General features: G+C 44.8%; 1 protein-coding gene across 1 annotated transcript in view; it reads left to right on the top strand.

The window, feature by feature from the left end:
• Positions 1–20,295, top strand: part of LOC143986767 (uncharacterized) — a 126,891-nt gene that overhangs the window by 70,155 nt on the left and 36,441 nt on the right. The window contains exon 14 of the mRNA XM_077485172.1: positions 13,875–14,071. Within this exon, the coding sequence (XP_077341298.1) occupies positions 13,875–14,071 (197 nt within the window). The remainder of the gene's footprint in view (positions 1–13,874; positions 14,072–20,295) is intronic.

Here is a 20,295-nt window from a genome sequence, read left to right as displayed (position 1 = left end):
AGGGACCCCTATCCATCGAACGTGGGCTTCATGTCTGGGAATCCGAAGCTGTCTCCCGTTTGGACGAACATCAGCTCTCTTCGAACCCCAGAACACATATGAATGGCCCAGAATCCAGACCAAAGCAACTTCCGAGCCTGTAAACAAAAACCAGTAAATACACAAAACCCAACAACAGTCATCCCGTACCAATACATATCCCCCCGCCCAGGCCTAACTCAACAAATGAGGCCAAACGTACAGTTTAAACCTCCCTGATTCCCACCGTCCGATTCTCTTCACCGCCTCCGCACTTAGCCCGGCCCTAGACGCTTCAGTAGCCACCCCTATACGGAAAGAGTGCGATGAAAAACTGCCCGGGTCAAACCCCGCTGCTGCCACGCACTTCTGAAAAATTGCATTGAACTGAAACTTAGACAAAAAGGAACCATCCCCATGCATAAAAAAGGGGCCCGCCACCCGTGGCCGTACACCCAGGAAAGCCGCCACCGCCCACACCGGGCATATGTCCCTCTCCGCAATAGGGGCCACTTCCACCAAAACCCCTCTCCCCCCCTGATCCGTCTTAGACCTGCGCAACCAAATTCTAACCCCATCCTGACCCCATTCCACATCACCCGCATCCAACCCCCCGACCCGATACCTGGCCGGGCAGAACAGCTCCCCAATCCCAAAAAACTTCAAAGAAAAAGCCACCCTAAAGAGGCACCGTTCGTAAGAGGACCCGCACACCGCCTCCACCGCCGTGCACAGGCCCCGGAGCATCTGAAAGGAAACCGGACGCCGCCCATCCCTCTGTCTATGCGCCTTCCGGTACCCTTTCACCGCTTGTCGCAGCCAAAACTCCTTGGTAAAATCCCAACTCCCTTCCCATTTAAACAAGAAGGCCAACCCAGCCAGCTTCCTGCCTTTGCAATGCACACCCTAAAATTCAAAAATTTCCTGGCACTTGGAGATTTCAACCTTTGGGCAAACGAGCCTAAAGACCCCATCGCGACTGCCTGCATCAATCAACTAGAAGAACTGGGTCTACAGCAACTGATAAAGACTCCCACGCATGGGTCAGGACACACCCTGGACCTCATTTTCAAACAGAACATCGACGTCAACATACTCGACAACATAACTCTGCCATGGACGGATCACCACGCCATCAAATTCAAAATCACTACCAACATCACCAACGCAAAACGGAAACCTGTAACAACGCACTGGACCAGATCGCATAAAAAACTGTACTCCGAAGCCTTCAAAACCACTCTGTCCAAAAAAATATCTACAATAACCTTAAACCACTCTACGGAGGAAACACTCAACTCCCTGAACAAGGCATTACTGCAATCAGCAGACTCGGTAGCACCAAAACGCAGGGCTCTCATCAGGAAGAAAAATGCTGGATGGTTTAATAGCTCCCTCTCTGTACTAAAGCAAGAACGCAGAAGAGCGGAAAGAACATGGAGAAGAAATCCCACCGAGGAAAACCTATTTAACTACAAAGGTCTGACAGAGAATTATCGGAAAGCAATCTTCAAAGCCAAAAAGGACCACTTCTCATATACAATCTCAACGGCCGCAAACCAACCACGGGAACTGTTTAAACTGGTTAATCAATCAATGAATCCGGTGTGCCTAGAACCCCCAGAAAGCGAATCCCAGGATTACTGTGACAAACTGTCGGATTTTTTCATCGATAAAGTCAAAAGCATCAGGGAAACAATTTGTCAGAAAAAAACATCCAACCTCAGCCAGCAAATACATAAAGAGGATGTCCGCACCAACATACCGCAACCGCCAAAATTTTCACTATCCCCAATTACCGTAGACACCGCAAAAAACATCATTAATAAACTGCGTGACAGTACCTCACCTATTGACATCATCCCCACAAAACTACTGAAAGAATGCTCCGACATCGTGGCTCCAACCATAACCCACCTCATAAACCGATCATTCCACGAAGGGATTGTTCCCAGCATCCTCAAACAAGGCATCGTCAAACCTCTACTCAAGAAACCAAACCTGGACCCTCAGGATCCAAACAACCGTAGGCCGATTACAAGCCTCAACACCATATCTAAGATCATGGAGAAAGCTGTAGTACATCAGCTACAACTTCACCTGGATACTCACAAACTCCTGGACCCGCTGCAATCAGGCTTCCGCCCGGGTCATGGAACAGAAACAGCTCTCCTCAAGATTTGGGATGACGCCCTCGAAGCAGCAGATGATGGAGAGCCGTGTCTCCTCGTACTGCTAGACCTAAGTGCAGCGTTTGATACAGTAGATCACAATACTCTACTCGTCCGCCTCACAGAAGTAGCCGGAGTCCAAGACATAGATCTCCATTGGTTCGCGTCCTTCCTAGGAAATCGGTCACAGACAGTGAAACTAGGAAAATTCCTCTCCGAAACTCGGGCAGTCACCTGCGGAGTCCCTCAAGGCTCTCCGTTGTCACCCGTTCTCTTCAACATTTACATTCGCCCACTCCTTCAAATCATCAGATGCTCAGATCTCTGCTTCCACTCTTACGCTGACGACACACAACTTTATTTCCGGATCAATGGAAAAAAAGATCACCAACAACAACTTGAAAACTGCCTCAAATCAATAGAGGACTGGATGACCACCAACTCCCTCCAGCTGAACCAATCAAAGACAGAGCTTCTTATCTTACACCCAAATCATAAGCCCGCAACCAAAACCTCCTGGTCTCCACCAACCGTCTTTGGGCAGACTATCTCCCCAAAGACCAAAGCGAAGAGTCTCGGGGTTATTTTAGACGCACAAATGTCAATGGATGCGCAAATAGGATCTGTAGTCAGTCGATCTCACCATCTGCTGCGCATGCTTCGCAGACTCATCCCTTTTATCCCAAAGAATGACAAAGCAGTGGTAGTTGGAACAATCATTAATTCACGACTGGACTACGCATACTCGCTTTACATAGGATTACCACAATATCAACTTGCGCGATTACAACTGATCCAAAACACCGCGGCAAGGCTGATAACAGGAAAAAAAAACCTGGGAATCCATTTCCCCTTCACTGAGGAGCTTACATTGGCTAACCGTAAAAAATCGGATCACGTTCAAGACCCTTTGCCTCACCCACAAATGCGTGCATAGAGAAGCTCCGCAATACCTAATGGAGAAAATAAATCATTACACACCAAACCGCAGTCTTCGATCAGCCAACAAAAACCTCCTCCTCGTGCCCAAAGCCCGGTATAAATCCAAGGGTGATCGGAGATTCGCTGTCCAAGGGCCTCGGCTATGGAATGCTCTACCAATCAACATCCGCCTGGAAGAAAATCACCTGGCTTTTAGGAAAAAACTCAAGACTTTCCTCTTTTAGCAGATGATCAAAGCTCGCCACAGCGCCTAGAGGCGATTAAGTTCGCATTGTGCGCTATACAAGTATTTCATTCATTCATTCATTATGGAGGCCGCCGAAACCCCCCTGTCCATATCCCTGCAAAGAAAGTAAAAAACAGCCTGAGCCATGCCCGCCTCACCCGGGGCCATGCCGATCGCCGCAAGGCATTCCGACCATTCCTGCCAAACCTTTGAATACGCCCGCCATGTTGACTTACACACAGACATCTCAATCAACCGCGCTGCAACTCCACCGCTATGTTCCACATCCAAGCCGGACAGGCGATCCCGTGACGCTCTGCCTCCGGTGCCAGCCCACGAAACCTGTCCCACTGAAAACGAGAGAGAGCGTCAGCCAACTTGTTCTCCACCCCCGGTAGATGCACAGCATAGAAGAACGCATTAACCTGCAAACAACGCAACACCAGGTGGCATACAAGCCTGACCACCGGCCCAGAGGCCGCCGTCAGCCGATTAACCACGTGCACCACCCCCAAGTTGTCGCAATTAAAGCGAACCTTCAAATTCCGAAAAGACTCCCCCCAAATCTCCAAGGCCACCACAATGGGAAACAGTTCCAGCAACACCAGGTTCTTCAGGAGCCCGGCCGCGGCCCACTCCGCAGGCCACGGTGCTGCGCACCACTGACCCTTGAAGTAAGCGCCGAAACCCGACGACCCAGCCGTGTCGGTGAACAACTCCAGATCCCAATTGCTAATGGGACCCGACATCCATAGGGCGCGCCCGTTGAATGAGGCCAAAAAGGCCTGCCACACCCCAAGATCGTCCTTGTGCTCCTGTTTCAGAGTCACGAAATGAATAGGTGACCGGACCCCCACCATGGCCGAGGCCAACCGGCGGCTGAAAACACGCCCCATCGGAATAATCCGACACGCGAAATTGAGCTTGCCCAATAAAGATTGCAACTGCCGCAATTGCAGCTTGCGAACCCCAATTGTCGCCCGTACTTCCTCCTGCAATGACTCCAATTTGTCCTGGGGCAACCTGCATTCCATCCTGTCGGAGTCGATCACGATCCCCAAAAACGTAATGCAGACTGTGGGCCCTTCCGTCTTCTCTGGCGCTAACGGGACCCCAAAGCGGCCTGCCAAGTGCTGCAACGTCCCCAAGAGGACCGCGCAAACGTTCGAGCCGGCCGGGCCTACGCACAAGAAATCATCCAAATAGTGAATGACCGAGTTGATGCCCGACACGTCCCGCACGGCCCATTCCAAGAAAGAACTGAACTGTTCAAACAAAGCGCATGAAATGGAGCAACCCATGGGCAGGCAACGGTCGACGTAAAACCCCCCCCCTTCCAACAGCACCCGAGAAGCCAAAAGCTATCAGGATGCACTGGCAAGAGCCGGAACGCCGATTCGACATCCGACTTCACCATTAAGGCCCCCCGTGCATACCTCCTCACTCAGGACACCGCCGCGTCAAAGGATGTGTACGCCACCGCACAATCCTCCGGCGAGATGGCGTCGTTAACCGAGCCCCCTTTCGGAAAGGACAGGTGATGAATCAAACAGAACTTGTTGGGCTCCTTCTTGGGGACTACCCCCAGCGGAGAAACCACTAAATGGGGGAGGGGTGAGTCCAGAAACGGGCCGGCCATGCGGCCCAACGCCACTTCTTTGCTCAACTTGTCCGTCACCACCTCCGGGTGTTGCATCGCGGACTTCAAATTGTTGGCCACGGGAGGAGGGGCAGCCAACGAACAGGGGATCCGAAAACCCACCGTAAAACCCCCCTCCAGCACCCGCGCCCCCTCCCGGTCCGGATATCTATTGAGAAAAGGCCGCATCCTTTCCACCCGAACCGGAGTCGTCCCTCTTCGGGACAGCATCTCCCGATAGGTGGAGGAGCGGCGAGGGTCCGTCTAATCTCTTCCTCCTCCGCTCTCCAAGTGGCCTGGCTTCCGCTCGGCTTCCCGGCCAAACTTCGTAGCTCCGCCCCTGGCTCCGCCTACCCGGCCTCTTAAAGCGGCCCACATTTTAGCTATTAAAGCGGCGACAGTGCATCCAAACGAACTGTCATGCCGTCCCCGCGCTTAGCAGCCTTTGGCTGCTGCTCCGTGGCCTCTCTGAACAGTAAAATCAGTCTGTATATGCAGTAAAGCATGCTTGTTATAATCAATGTGGAACTTAAGGGGTTTATCCTCTGCATTGTGTAAGAAGGCCGTCTTCTCTGCTCCTCCTCTTCTTCTACTGTCCCCAATCTATCTGCTGACAGAACAGAGCCTTTGGAGTCACTCTGCATATACTCAGTTTGGTGTGTATTGATAGAGAGTTTTATCTTTCTTGGGAGAGTGCATGCGATCAGCACAGGGCCAATCAGCACTGTCCAGAGGGTCGGGAGTCCTGCAGCCTCATAGGACAGTCAGAGGAGAATGGAAACTTCTCCTACAAGCTTTAACCAAACACTGATAAAAGTCACAAGACTGATATATACTGCTGTTGATAAAAGGTATTTAGCAGTTTATATTTACTGTGGGAGACCAGATATAGTGAATGCAGGGTCCTGGGTTTTTTTTTTTTAAACCAGAGTTTAGTGTCACTTTAGTGGGAATGTTGGATGTAGTTTTAAAGTATATGTGAACCCTTACATTATAAGGCAACCCATTCAGTTTAAAATAGAAATGAAAGGCAAAACATTTGTGTACAAATATAAAAAAAAAGGTCAGCGCAAATCTTGGCCATTGGGGGACAGGGGTTTGAAATAGGAAAGCAGGAGAGTATGTCCCACAAAGGAATAAATACAAAGAGAACAGAATACTTTTTAACATGGTATAATAGACACATGTCAAGAATATGAAATATTTTGGTAATTTATTGTTTAACCAGTTCCTGCCCAGTCCATAGCACAATGCTGGCTGAGTGAGACTTTCATTGATCCTGTTGGACATCATATGATGTCCTTTCTTGATCGCACGTGGCTGCAGGGCGCGAAGGGAGCAATGTCTCCGGCTGTGCCAATGACTGGCCAGTGTACAGGCCCGATGCCGATACCATATGATCACTGTGACCAATAACATCATGCCATCCATTGTGTACAATTGCGCTGCTAGCTGATTGTTCATAGTGATCTCATGGTACAGACAAGGCCAATCACAGCCCATCTGTACCATGTGATTAGCTGTGGTCAGTTTCATTTAGTAAAAATGTGACTTATACCAGTCAAACTTAATGGTATAAACAATTATAATGTTAAAAAATAAAAATTTAATCCTGCTCCCTTTCCTAGGGTAGTACAGTTTTAACATGGTCATAGTTTGTTTGTTTGTTTGTTTGTTTGTTTGTTTCATACTGTCACCAGTCAGTGTCCCTGGTCACCACCACACCGGTTATATGATAACGGTAGTAGAAAAGATGTAGCTGGATAGCCGCACTCCGAATTATTCAATTTTATTTCATAAATGTAATTAAAATCATAGCATCTAGGCTGGTAAACAGACTAACTGCACAGCCGCTGACATGTTTCACACCGAACACGGTGCTTAGTCAAGTCAAGTCTTTGTATATGATAACGGTGTACTGCACTTTTGACAGTATGAAACAAAAATATATAAAATGTGAAAAAAAAAAGTTTTTTTTCTAATTTCTCCATTTTCTAAAAAATTGTGACAAAAAGTTACAACTCCAAAAAACTTGCCATGCCTTTTACTACATATCCTGGACTTTATATTTTCCAAAAGGGGTCATTTGGGGGATATTTGTATTGTCCTTGCATTTTGGGGCCTCAGGAAATTAGGCCATCAGTACATCAGGATTGATTGTTTTTTTTTAGCTATACAGTGCCTTGCAAAAGTATTCACCCCATTGGCTTTTTACCTATTTTGTCACAGTACAGCCTTTAGTTCAATGTTTTTTCAATCTGAATTATATGTGTTGGATCAGAACACAGTAGTGTATATATACATAAAACTATTTTTCAGAAATAAAAAAAACTGATAATTAGCATGTGTGTATGTATTCACCCTCTTTGTTATGAAGCCCATAAAAAGCTCTGGTGCAACCAATTACCTTCAGAAGTCACATAATTAGTGAAATGATGTCCATCTGTGTGCAATCTAAGTGTCACATGATCTGTCATTACATATACACACCTATTTTGAAAGGCCCCAGAGGTTGCAACACCTAAGCAAGAGGCACCACTAACCAAACACTGCCACGAAGACCAAGGAACTCTCCAAACAAGTAAGGGGTAATGTTGTTGAGAAGTACAAGTCAGGGTTAGGTTATAAAAAAAATCCATATTTTTGATCCACCATCAAATCTATCATAACCAAATGGAAAGCACAACAGCAAACCTGCCAAAAGACAGCCGCACACCAAAACTCACGGACCGGGCAAGGAGGGCATTAATGAGAGAGGCAGCACAGAGACCTAAGGTAACCCTGAAGGAGCTGCAGAGTTCCACAGCAGAGACTGGAGTATCTGTACATAGGATGACAATAACCTGTACGCTCCATAGAGTTGGGCTTTATGGCAGAGTGGTCAGAAGAAAGCCATTACTTTCAGCAAAAAAGCAAAATGGCACGTTTTGTGTTTGCAAAAAGGCATTTGGGAAACTCCCAAAACGTATGGAGGAAGGTGCTCTGCTCTGATGAGACTAAAATTTAACTTTTTGGCCATCAAAGAAAAAGCTATGTCTGGCGCAAACCCAACACATCACATCACCCAAAGAACACCATCCCCACAGTGAAACATGGTGGTTGCAGTATCATGCTGTGGGGATGTTTTAAAGCAGGACTGGGAAACTGGTCGGAGTTGAGGGAAAGATGGATGGAGCTAAATACAGGGATATTCTTGAGCAAAACCTGTACCACTCTGTGTGTGATTTGAGGCTAGGACTGAGGTTCATCTTCCAGCAGGACAATGACCCCAAACACACTGCTAAAGCAACACTTGAGTGGTTTAAGGGGAAAACATGTAAATATGTTGGAATGGCCTAGTCAAAGCCCAGACCTCAATCCAATAGAAAATCTGTGGTCAGACTTAAAGATTGCTGTTGACAAGCGCAATCCATCCAACTTGAAGGAGCTGGAGCAGTTATGGAAGGAGGCATGGGCAAAAATCCCAGTAGTAAGATGTGGCAAGCTCATAGAGACCTATTCAAAGCGACTTGGAGCTGTGATAGATGCAAAAAGTGGCTCTACAAAGTATTGACTTTATGGGGGGTGAATAGTTATGCACATTGACTTTTTTCTGTTATTTTGTCCTATTTGTTGTTTGCTTCACAATAAAAATAAAAAAAATAAATAAAATATTCACAATTGTGAGCATGTTCTGTAAATTAAATGATGGAAATCCTCAAACAATCCATGTTAATTCCAGGTTGTGAGGCAACAAAATACGAAAAATGCCAAGGGGGATAAATACTTTTGCAAGGCACTGTATACCATAGTTTGTGGACTTTATGGCTTTCCTACAGACTAAATTAAATACACTGATTTGGGTTATTTTCACACAAAAAAGTAGCAGAATACAGTTTAGTCTAAATCTATGAAGAAAGATATAAAATATTAGCAAAATTTTATTACAAATATTAGGAAAAACTGATTTTTTTTTCGTTTGTTTATTTCGCAGAAAATAAAAAACAAACTGTGGTAATTAACTGCTTGCCAACCAGCCACTGTCATACTGTGTCAGGTTGGCTCTCCTGGGCGAATCGCCATAGGTGTACGTCAGTCAATTTAAGAGCTCTAGGCGATGCTGGAGCCAATGTGCGTGGCCGGTGGTCGCGATGTGCGCTGGCCACCTGCAATTGCTCCTCACAGACAGAACGAGGGTCTGTCAATATAAACAGACAGATCCCCGTTCTGTCAGGGAAGTAGAGAGAGATATGCTGTTCCTAGTGATCAAAAACATCAATCTCTCTCTACTCCCAGTCAGTCCCATTTTAGCTCTGATCGCTGTATAAATGTCAATGGTCACAAAAAAAAGTGTCAAAAGTGTCCAATCTGTCTGCCGCAATGTCGCAGTCCTGCTAAAAACCGCTGATCATCGCCTTTACTAGTAAAAAAAAAATAATAAAAATGCCACAAATCTGTTCCATATTTTGTAGATGTTATAACTTTTGTGTAAACCAATCATTATTGCAATTTTTTTTTTACCAAAATTATGTAGAAGAACATATAAATAAACCGCAGAGGTGATCAAATACCACCAAAAAAAGCTCTATTTGTGGGGAAAAAAAGATGTTAATTTTGTTTGGGTACAGTTCCCCATGATTACGCAATTGTCAGTTAAAGCGACGCAGTGCCGTATCGCAAAAAATAGCCTGGTCATTAAGGGGGTAAATCCTTCCGGGACTGATGTGGTTAAATAGCACCATTTGTGTGGGGGGAAAAAATCTGAACATTTTAATTTGGGTACAGTGTTGCATGACCGCGCAATTGTCATACAAAGTTCAACTGCTATGAAAGCTGGAAATTGGCCTGGGAAGGGGTGGGAGGGGAGTGCCCGATATTGAAGAGGTTAAACAAGATTTTAGAATCTTAGCAGCCTACATATAGAAAGCAATGCAAAAATATTTACAAATGAAACAAATTGTATAAAAAAAAAGAAATAAGGGAGAAGGGGAAGAAGGAGTTGATTAGGGCTGACTTTGTTAAAATAAAGGTTAATATGGGGTTAAATAGGAACTAGTTGTACGAGAAAATAATTTTACTTACATCCTCTGCAGATCAAAATTTCAGCTCTTTGATCTGCAAATCAATAGACCAGTAAAAATAATTTTACACTTTAGGCCTTGAAAAAAAGATCAAACCCTCTTTAAAATGTGCCAGAAAGGAGTGATAACAACAAACACAAAAAATATATAAAACAAATTAAATGTTATTATAAATTGTTAAAATGCCATCTACTGTTTATGTGTGTGTGTGTGTGTGTGTGTGTATACAGATATATATATATATATATATATATATATATATATATATATATATTCCCTAAAAATAGGGTACAATTCCAAAAACAAAAAAAATTTATCTACCCAGAACATGAATCACCAAAAATAATGGCTGTTAGTACACTCTGGAAAAGCAGTCTATCAGCTATGATATGTACATTCTACTCGTCCTGAAAAAAGGGGGAAAGACTCAAATGTTCATTGACTCTAGGCTTTCTACATGCCTTATGGTTTTAAATCCACCTCCTCTCCCTCTGTAAAATTTTCAGATTGGGATGAATTCTCTCCAGGAACTTCAATTCTCAATACATTAGGATTACAATCATGTCATCTAAATGATCTTGTACCCATTCCCAGAATCTTTTTTTTTACTTACCTATGTAAAGGACACTGCATGAACATCTGAGCAATTAAACAATCCCAATTGTTTGAGACAATTCTTGAATACCTCCAGGTTGTAGAAATTACTCTGAATCTGTGCGTATTGTCCCATGGGTATTCCTTTAATTAAATGTTGGGGATTTGCACTCTGTGAATTGGGTAAAGCATTGCTTGCTGTGGTTTTCTGAAAAAGCTGTGTTTGTTTATTTTCCATATCTTTATAAATGTATAAATCAAGAAATAGAAGAATGGACTTATTTATGGTGAGTGTAAAAAAAAAAAAAAAAAGATGTTTGTTTAAGAAACCCACCTAATTTTACAAAAGCCCTTCGGGTCCTGTCCAGAAGATTGAGGTATCTTCTATGTACCTCCGACACAATTCCACATGGCGAAAGTACACCGACGCCCCATCACATGAAAAAAGCCAAAGTTCCAACACCCCCTAGATACAGGTTGGAATACGACGGGGCACACTTAAGCCGCGTACACACGTAGCCGTCTGTCCGATGTACTTAGTCTGGCGGACGTCGCACACACGGCACTTTTTCAGCGGACTAATACTGCGTACTAAGTCCGCCGTACTATCCGCCGTACTTTCGAAATGAACGGACTCGCCCACACACGCGGAGAAAAGTCCGCTCATTTTGAGCGCGTCTCCAGGTAGGCGGGGCCCGCGGCGGCCCCCCCCCACCCCAAAGCACCTTGTCCCCATGTTGATGAGGACAAGGGCCTCTTCCCGACAACCCTGGCCGTTGGTTGTCGGGGTCTGCGGGCGGGGGGCTTATCGGAATCCGGGAGCCCCCTTTAATAAGGGGGCCCCCGGATACCGGCCCCCCCACCCTATGTGAATAAGTATGGGGTACAATGTACCCCTACCCATTCACCTGTAAAATAAAAGTACAAAAAAAACACAACACACGAGATAAAATACTTTATTGCACAGCTCCGGGGGTCTTCCGTCTTCGGGGGTCTTCTCGCCGGACTCCTCCGCTATCTTCTTGTAGCTCTTTTGCTAGCGGAGGAGTCCGGCTTTCTTCCTCGCCGCCGGCCTCTTCTCTCGACTTCGGGGGTCTTGTCCCCCTCTTCGGTTCTTCTGCCGGGCCCCCCCCCCTTCCCCAAGGCACCCCCCATGTTGAGGGCACGTGGCCTGGTACGGCTCAGGAGGGGGGGGGGCGCTCGCTCGCCCCCCTTTCCTGGCCGACCGGGTAGCGTGCTCGGACAAGGTTCTGTTGTTTACCTTGGGGGGGACCCCCACGCCGATTTTTTTCGGCGTTGGGGTTCCCCTTTAAGTCCATACCAGGCGGCGGGGCCAGCGACGTCTCCTTCGCGGGCCCCGTCTACCAGGATACCCGCTCGAAATGAGCAGACTTTTCTCCGGGCGGGAAAAGTCCGCTCATTTCAAAAGTACGGCGGACTGGCATACACACGGGCGGATTGTCCGCCGAAATGCGAGTACGACGGACAGTATTTAGAAAAATCCGAAATACTTAGTACGCCGGACTGCACGCTGAAAAAGTCCGCTGAAGCCCACACACGAGTGGACTGTCCGCTGAAATGTGTTTCGGCGGACTAAGTAGGCCATACAGTCCGCCCGTGTGTACGCGGCATAAGTCCGCCGTACTTTCGGGTCAAAAAAGTATGCCGGAGGCTACACATGGGGGGGATTGTTTGGCGGACTTGAGTTTGCCGGACTTTTCCACCGGATTGTTTGATCGTGTGTACGCGGCATAAGTCCCCATTGTAGCCCCCTAAACCTTGAGGCAGTGGGAGCCATTAAACACAAACACATTAAGTGTCACGGTGAACTTCATGCTTTAAGCACTCTTCACTCACTGCTACAGCCATCACACTTTAACCACTTTGCGCCGGGTGGACGTCCTGGGACGTCCTCGATTTTGTGGTGTTATATCTGAATGATGTCTGTAGCTACAGACATCATTTAAATATTGGCTTTTTCAGCCGGCGATTCCCTGCACCATAAGAATGATCATAGCGGCTGTTTCGACTCCCCCCCTCCCACCTGCTTCTACCGACTCACCGCTTCCATCGAGTCAGACACAGGATCCGCCAATCCCCGGATGTTGATCATAGAGATTTCCAGCTGACCAGATGGTCGTCAGAGTCTCTATGATCGTTCGGAAGCCGGGCGTGATGTTATGACGTCACACCCCAGCCTCTGCATTCAAAAACCGGCGCCGCCTCAGCTGAGAAGCCGTGATTGTTTTAAATTTTTTTTTATTTTAGGCTTCCCAGCCTAGAGGTGAGATCTCGCTGTAAATAGGTCAGATCATGCCATAGATGTTTACATTCCTTGTAATAGGAATAAAAGTAATCAAATTGTTATTTTTTTAAGTGTCAAACTAAAAAAATTTAATTAAAATTAACAATAATAATTTTTTTTTTTTTAAAGTGCCCCTGTCCCCGTGAGCTCATACGCAGAAGCGAACGCATGCGTAAGTCCCACCCACATATGAAAACTGTGTTCAAACCACACATGTGAGGTATCGCCGCGAACGTTAGAGTGAGAGCAATAATTCCCTAGACCTCCTCTGTAACTCAAAACATGTAACCAGTAAAAAAATTTAAAGCGTCGCCTATGGAAATTTTTAAATACCAAAGTTTGGCGCCAATCCACGAGCACTTGCAATTTTGAAGCGTGACATGTTGGGTATCTATCTACTCGGCGTATCTTCATATTTCACATTTTGCAAAAAAATTGGGCTAACTTTACTGTTTTTTTTTGTTTTTTTTTAAAGCATGATTTTTTTACTGAAAAAACGTGTTCGAAAAATTGCTGCGCAAATAGCGTGCAAGATAAAAAGTTGCAACAACCGCCATTGTATTCTCTAGGGTCTTTGCTAAAAAAAAATATAATATATATATATATATATATATATATATATATATAATGTTTGGGGGTTCTATGTAATTTGCAAGGTAAAAAATTATGAAATTTACATGTAGTAGAGAAATGTCAGAATTGGCCTGGGTACGAAGTGGTTAAAGTGATGATGTAATGATAAGGATTCTCTGTGGACCTCAGCGTTTATCTACAAGGGCCTGCACTACCTTACACATTCACAGGAATGACCAAAGGAACATTTCCACTGGTATACCTGATACAAAGCTCTTTTCCCCAGTTCCTTACTTGCTTTAATTTTGTTCAGTTTCTCATTTTAATTTCTATTTTTTATCTCCAGGCTCTGCTGCAGACATGTTTTTAACTGATCCGGTTACAATTGTCCTCTCTATTGTCACCTGTGCTTTAGTGGCAATTTTTTTATTCAGTCAGAAGAAAAAAGTTCATCCAAATTATCCTCCTGGACCACCACGTTTGCCTATTATTGGAAATATGCACATTATAAATATGAATAAACCTTACATAACATTTCACAAGGTATGATCTTGGATTTTTAAATATGTTGCTAAAGTGTACATCAGGCATCACGAAAGTCTGGGTTCACACTAGTGCGAATTGGATGTAGGTTTCGCCGCATCCAATTCCGGAGCTGCTTGCACAGGAGTCCCGTGTGTCTTTGGCTCTGTTTCAGGGCTGTCCCTTTTGTCCCTGAAATGGAGAAAAGGGATGCACCAGACCCCTGCTGCGTGCCACATCTGGCATCAGTGTGAACCCAGCCTCAATGGCAGACCACGATCAGGAATGAATAGCAGTCCTATCACTATGGCTGCACCCTGGTGGTCTCCATACCACCATGGCTTCACCACTTAGCAACCAGAGTGACCCTCCACCCTGCTGTAGCCACCCCTGCAGCTGGTCACTAGTGATGAGCCAAACATACCTGTTTATGATTCATACAGGGTTCTGATAACATTCTAAAGTTTGAGTGCCAAATCCGAACCCCAATAAATTCAATTGGAACAGCATGTTAAATAACAGTAATGGCCTTTTTCTAGGCTAATAGGACAGGGATTGTCAAACAAATGACATGGGGGGGGGGGGGGGGGGGGGGGGGTGACTGGGCACTGCTGAATTCATTGAAAAATGAAAAAAAAAAGAGAGAAAGAAAGTGGCCTACGGGACTTTTTAGGTACACAAATTTTAACCACATTAAATTCCTTATATCATTATTATATACAGTACTGTGTAAAATGACAGATGCCAGCTGCTTCATTTTGTTTGTAACAGAATACCAGAGTCTCGAGGGGGGCATGTGGCCTGATACGGTTGAAGGGGTGAGGGTGCATGCTTATCCCCCCTTTCCTTTCCTGGCCTTCCTGGCTGCATGCTCAGACAAGTGTCTGGTGTAGAGCTCTGGGGGGACCTTGCACTTTTTCTCATTCATTTTTCATAGGATTCCCCCTTAGAAGCTATAGTCGACCCTAGGGGTCTATAAAAAGAATTTGGGGGACCTCACATCATTTTTTGCCCAGTAAACCACCTAAAATTCTTACCAGACCTGAAACAAATGACCTTTGTGTTACCCCATAATTCATACAAAGGTCTTTTTTTTTTTTAACTATCACTGGCTCCTTTGTTTACATGGCTGGAAAGTCCCTTTACGTGTATCTATTTCATTATCCTAGATGAGCATCTAAAAAAGATCCTAAAGAGGGACCCACACACAAAAAGTAGTGGGGGTTCCCTTATAATTTATACCGGGCCCTTCAAGTGTGGTATGACTTTTAAGAGGACACCTTTGGTTTTGAAAGGGATTTTTAGATGAAACCCCACACATAAATAAGGAAAGAAAAACAAGGAGGTTCCCCCAAAAAAACACACACCAGACCCTTATCTGAGCATGCAGCTTGGCTGGCCAGGAAAGAGAAGGGCCCAAAGAGCATGCGCCACCCACCAAATTATACTAGGCTACATGCCCTCAACATGGGGGTTACCTTGTCTTCATGTTGATGAGGGCACAAACCTGGCTTAATAGTTGGGGGGATCTGCAGGTTTGGACAGAATTTTGAAGCCCCCTTTAACAAGAAGACAACCAGACACTGCCCCCCCCCCCCCCCATGTAAATGAGTTAGAGGGTACATAATGCTCCTACTCTTTCACCAAAAAAGTGAACAGTAAATAAATACAGTTTTTTTTTAACAAGCCCTTTGATAATAATAAAAAAAAATGCTCAATGAAATCAGTTGTCAATAACATCATCCAGTGATATCTTTATGAAACATGATGCATGACACTCATTGAAATGTCGTGCTTATGATGATCATTTTCCTGCATGGTATTTATAAATGAGTAATTTTAAACAATAATAATTTTTAAGATACAGGATCAATCAATATGAACACAGACTAAAAATAGCAGATTTATTCACCAGAAATGTATTCAGATTAAAAAAAAAAAAAATATATATATATATATATATATATATATATATATAGCCACACATACAGTATCTTACAAGTGAGTACACCCCTCACATATTTGAAAATATTTTATTATACCTTTTCACGGGACAACACTGAAGAAATTACACTTTGCTACAATGTAAAGTAGTGAGTGTACAGCTTGTATAACAGTGTAAATTTGCTGTTCCCTCAAAATAACTCACACAGCCATGAATGTCTGAACCCAGTTAGCCATTTTCTCTCCCCGGTGTCATGTGACTCGTTAGTGTTACAAGGTCTCAGGTCTGAATTGGGAGCAGGTGTGTTAAATTTGGTGTTATCGCTCTCAGTCTCTCATACTGATCACCCGAAGTTCAACATGGCACCTCATGGCAAAGAACTCTCTGAGGATCTGAAAAAAAAAAGAATTGTTGCTCTACATAAAGATGGCCTAGGCTATAAGAAGATTGCCAAGACCCTGAAACTAAGCTGCAGCATGGTGGCCAAGAACATACAGCGGTTTAACAGGAGATGTTCCACTCAGAACAGGCCTCACCATGGCCAACCAAAGAAGTTGAGTGCACATGCTCAGCATCATATCCAGAGGTTGCCTTTGGGAAATAGATGTATTATTATTATTATACAAGATTTATATAGCGCCAACAGTTTATTCAGCGCTTTACAATTTATAGGGGGGGACAACACAATTACAGTTCAATACAAAAGGTATAGGAGGTCCCTGCTCGTAGAGCTTACAGGGAGGGGGCGGTGGTACAAAAGGTAATAGCTACAGAGAATGATTTGATGGGGGTGATGGGGGATGTATGAGTGCTGCCAGCATTGTTGCAGAGGTTGAAGGGGTGGGGGAATCAGCCTGTCAATGCTCAGACCATACGCTGCATCAAATTGATCTGCATGGCTGTTGTCCCAGAAGGAAGCCTCTTCTAAAGATGATGCACAAGAAAGCCCGCAAACAGTTTGCTGAAGACAAGCACACTAAGAACGGATTACTGGAACCATATCATGTGGTCTGATGAGACCAAGATAAACTTATTTGGTTCAGATGGTGTCAAGTGTGTGTGGCAGCAACCAGGTGAGTACAAAGACAAGTGTGTCTTGCCTACAGTCAAGCATGGTGGTGGGAATGTCATGGTCTGGGGCTGCATGAGTGCTGCCAGCACTGGGGAGCTACAGTTCATTTAGGGAACCATGAATGCCAACATGTACTGTGACACACTAAAGCAAAGCATGATACCCTCCCTTCACAGACTGGGCTGCAGGGCAGTATTCCAACATGATAACGACCCCAAACACACATCCAAGTTGACCACTGCCTTGCTAAAGTAGTGGAGGATAAAGGTGATGGACTGGCTAAGCATGTCTACAGACCTAAACCCTATTGAGCATCTGTGGGGCATCCTCAAATGGAAGGTGGAAGAGCGCAGGTCTCTAACATCCACCAGCTCCATGATGTTGTCATGGAGGAGTGGAAGAGGACTCCAGTGGCAACCTGTGAAGCTCTGGTGAACTCCACGCCCAAGAGGGTTAAGGCAGTGCTGGAATATAATGGTGGCCACACAAAATATTAACAGTTTGGGCCCAATTTGGACATTTTCACTTAGGAATGTACTCACTTTTGTTGCCAGCGGCTTAGACATTAATGGCTGTGTGTTGAGTTATTTTGAGGGGACAGCAAATTTACACTGTTATACAAGCTGTACACTCACTACTTTACATTGTAGCAAAGTGTCATTTCTTCAGTGTGGTCACATGAACAGATATCATAAAATATTTACAAAAATGTGAGGGGTGTACTCACTTTTGTGAGATACTGTATGTCATTGACCATAATGATTGGTATATTTAAAAACATTCTCACTTCTAATATCCTCTAAATCTAAATAATATATTTTTATGTTATACAGAATGACTATTGCACCAGTATTTACTGAAATCACGATTATATCTAGGAGATGGAATATAATTTATATTATTTGAACATCATATATTTTCTGAAATATTACTGGGTAGAAAAGAGTTCATAGGTTTCCTTTAAGTGTTTTGAAATTAAAGGGGTTGTAAATGTTAGTTTTTTATTTTCTAAATTGGTTCTTTTAACCACTTAAGGACCGCCGCATGGCAATGTACGTCATCAGAATGGCATGTACAGGCACAAGCACGTACATGTACGTGCTTGCCTTCCAGTGGGTGGGGGGTCCGATCGGACCCCCTCCCGCTGGATGCGGCGGTCCGTTTCGCTTCAGGAGCGATCCGGGATGAGGGGATGGCCGTTGGTTTCTAGCCATCCCCTCTCGATCGCTCCTGGCGAATGAGAAGCTTCCTCCCGCTGTGTATAGTAAACACAGGCAGGGAGGAAGTGATGTCATTCTCCTCGGGGCGGTCTTTTTGACCGGACTATGAGGAGAACACTGAAAGTAAGTGCACCAAACACTACACTAACATGTAGGCACACAAATCCCCCCCCCCCCGATCGCCCCCCCCTCCCCCTCCCAGTCACAGTGTCACTGATTGCAGTGATCATTTATTTACTGATCACTGTCAGTTGTGACAGTAAAAACTGTCAGGGCAGTTAGTGTTAGGTCCAGGGTAGCCCCTTACCCCCCCATAAAGGTTTAACCCCCTGATTGCCCCTAGAGTTAACCCTATCACCCCCTTTTGCCAGTGTCACTAAGCGATTGTTTTTCTGATCGCTGCATTAGTGTCACTGGTGCCGCTAAGTAGCTAGTTATTTTTTTAGGTTCACCGCCAGGTTTTTATAGCGCTAGGTACCCCAATATACTACCCAATAAATGGTTTTAACCCCCTGATTGCCCCTAGTTAACCCTTTCACCCCCTTTTGCCAGTGTCACTAAGCAATCGTTTTTCTGATTGCTGCATTAGTTTCACTAGTGCCGCTAAGTAGCTAGTTATTTTTTTAGGTTCACCGCCAGGTTTTTATAGCGCTAGGTACCCCTATATACTACCCAATAATGGTTTTAACCCCCTGATTGCCCTTAGTTAACCCTTTCACCCCCTTTTGCCACTGTCACTAAGCGTTCATTTTTCTGATTGCTGCATTAGTGTCACTAGTGTCGCTAGGTAGCTAGTTATTTTTTTAGGTTCACCGCCAGGTTTTTATAGCACCAGGGACCCCCATATACTACCTAATAAAAATTTGAACCCCCTGATTGCCCCTAGTTAACCCTTTCCCCAGTGATCACCGTATAAGTGTTACGGGTGACTCTGGTTAGTTAGTTTGCTTTTTTATAGCATCAGGGCACCCACCATTTATTACCCAATAAAGGTTTAACCCCCTGATCACCCGCCGGGGGATATCAATTAGGTTTTAGGGTCACGGTCTGCGTCGCCCCAGGCAGTGCTAGGTTAGTGCCAGTACCACTAACACCCACGCGCAAAGCATAAACCTCCCGTAGTGGTATAGAATCTGAACAGATCAATATCTGATCTGATCAGATCTATACTAACGTCCCCAGCAGTTTAGGGTTAAAAAAAAACGCATTGTTAGCAGGATCAGCCCAGATACCTACTAGCACCTGTGTTTTGCCCCTCCGCCCAGCCCACCCAAGTGCAGTATCGATTGATCACTGTCACTTACAAAACAATAAACACATAACTGCAGCGTTTGCAGAGTCAGGCCTGATCCCTGCGATCGCTAACAGTTTTTTTGGTAGCGTTTTATATTTAAATCCGGAAGGCAGTGCTTGGTTTTTGGGGTCCCGTACGTGGCTAGGCTCCCAAAAAGTCCCCCACATGTGGTATCCCCGTACTCGGGAGAAGCAGCAGAATTTATTTTGGGGTGTAATTTCACTTATGCCCATAGCATGTGTGAGCAATATATCATTTAGTGACAACTTTGTGCAAAAAAAATAAAAAATTGTAATATTCCTGCAACTTGTGGCAAAATATAAAATATTTCATGGACTCAACATGCCTCTCAGTAAATAGCTTGGGGTGTCTACTTTATGGCCTTCGAAACTGTGATAGGTAGTGAGGAGTGAAATCAAAAATTTGCTCCCTCAGAAATCCTGAAGGCAGTGATTGGTTTTCGGGGTGCCGTACGCGGCTAGACTCCCAAAAAGTCCCACATATGTGGTATCCCCGTACTCAGGAGAAGCAGCAGAATATATTTTGGGGTGCAATTCCACATGTAACTATGGCATGTGTGAGCAATATATCATTTAGTGACAACTTTTTGTAAACTTTTTTTGTGTCATTATTCAATCACTTGGGACAAAAAAAAAATATCCAATGGGCTCAACATGCCCCTCAGCAATTTCCTTGGGGTGTCTACTTTCCAAA

Source organism: Lithobates pipiens, unplaced genomic scaffold (assembly GCF_037356315.1).
Source record: "Lithobates pipiens isolate NorthernLeopardFrog02 unplaced genomic scaffold, aLitPip1_a1.2 Scaffold_18, whole genome shotgun sequence".
NCBI lineage: Eukaryota > Metazoa > Chordata > Amphibia > Anura > Ranidae > Lithobates > Lithobates pipiens.
This window is presented reverse-complemented; position numbering and strand designations above follow the sequence as displayed.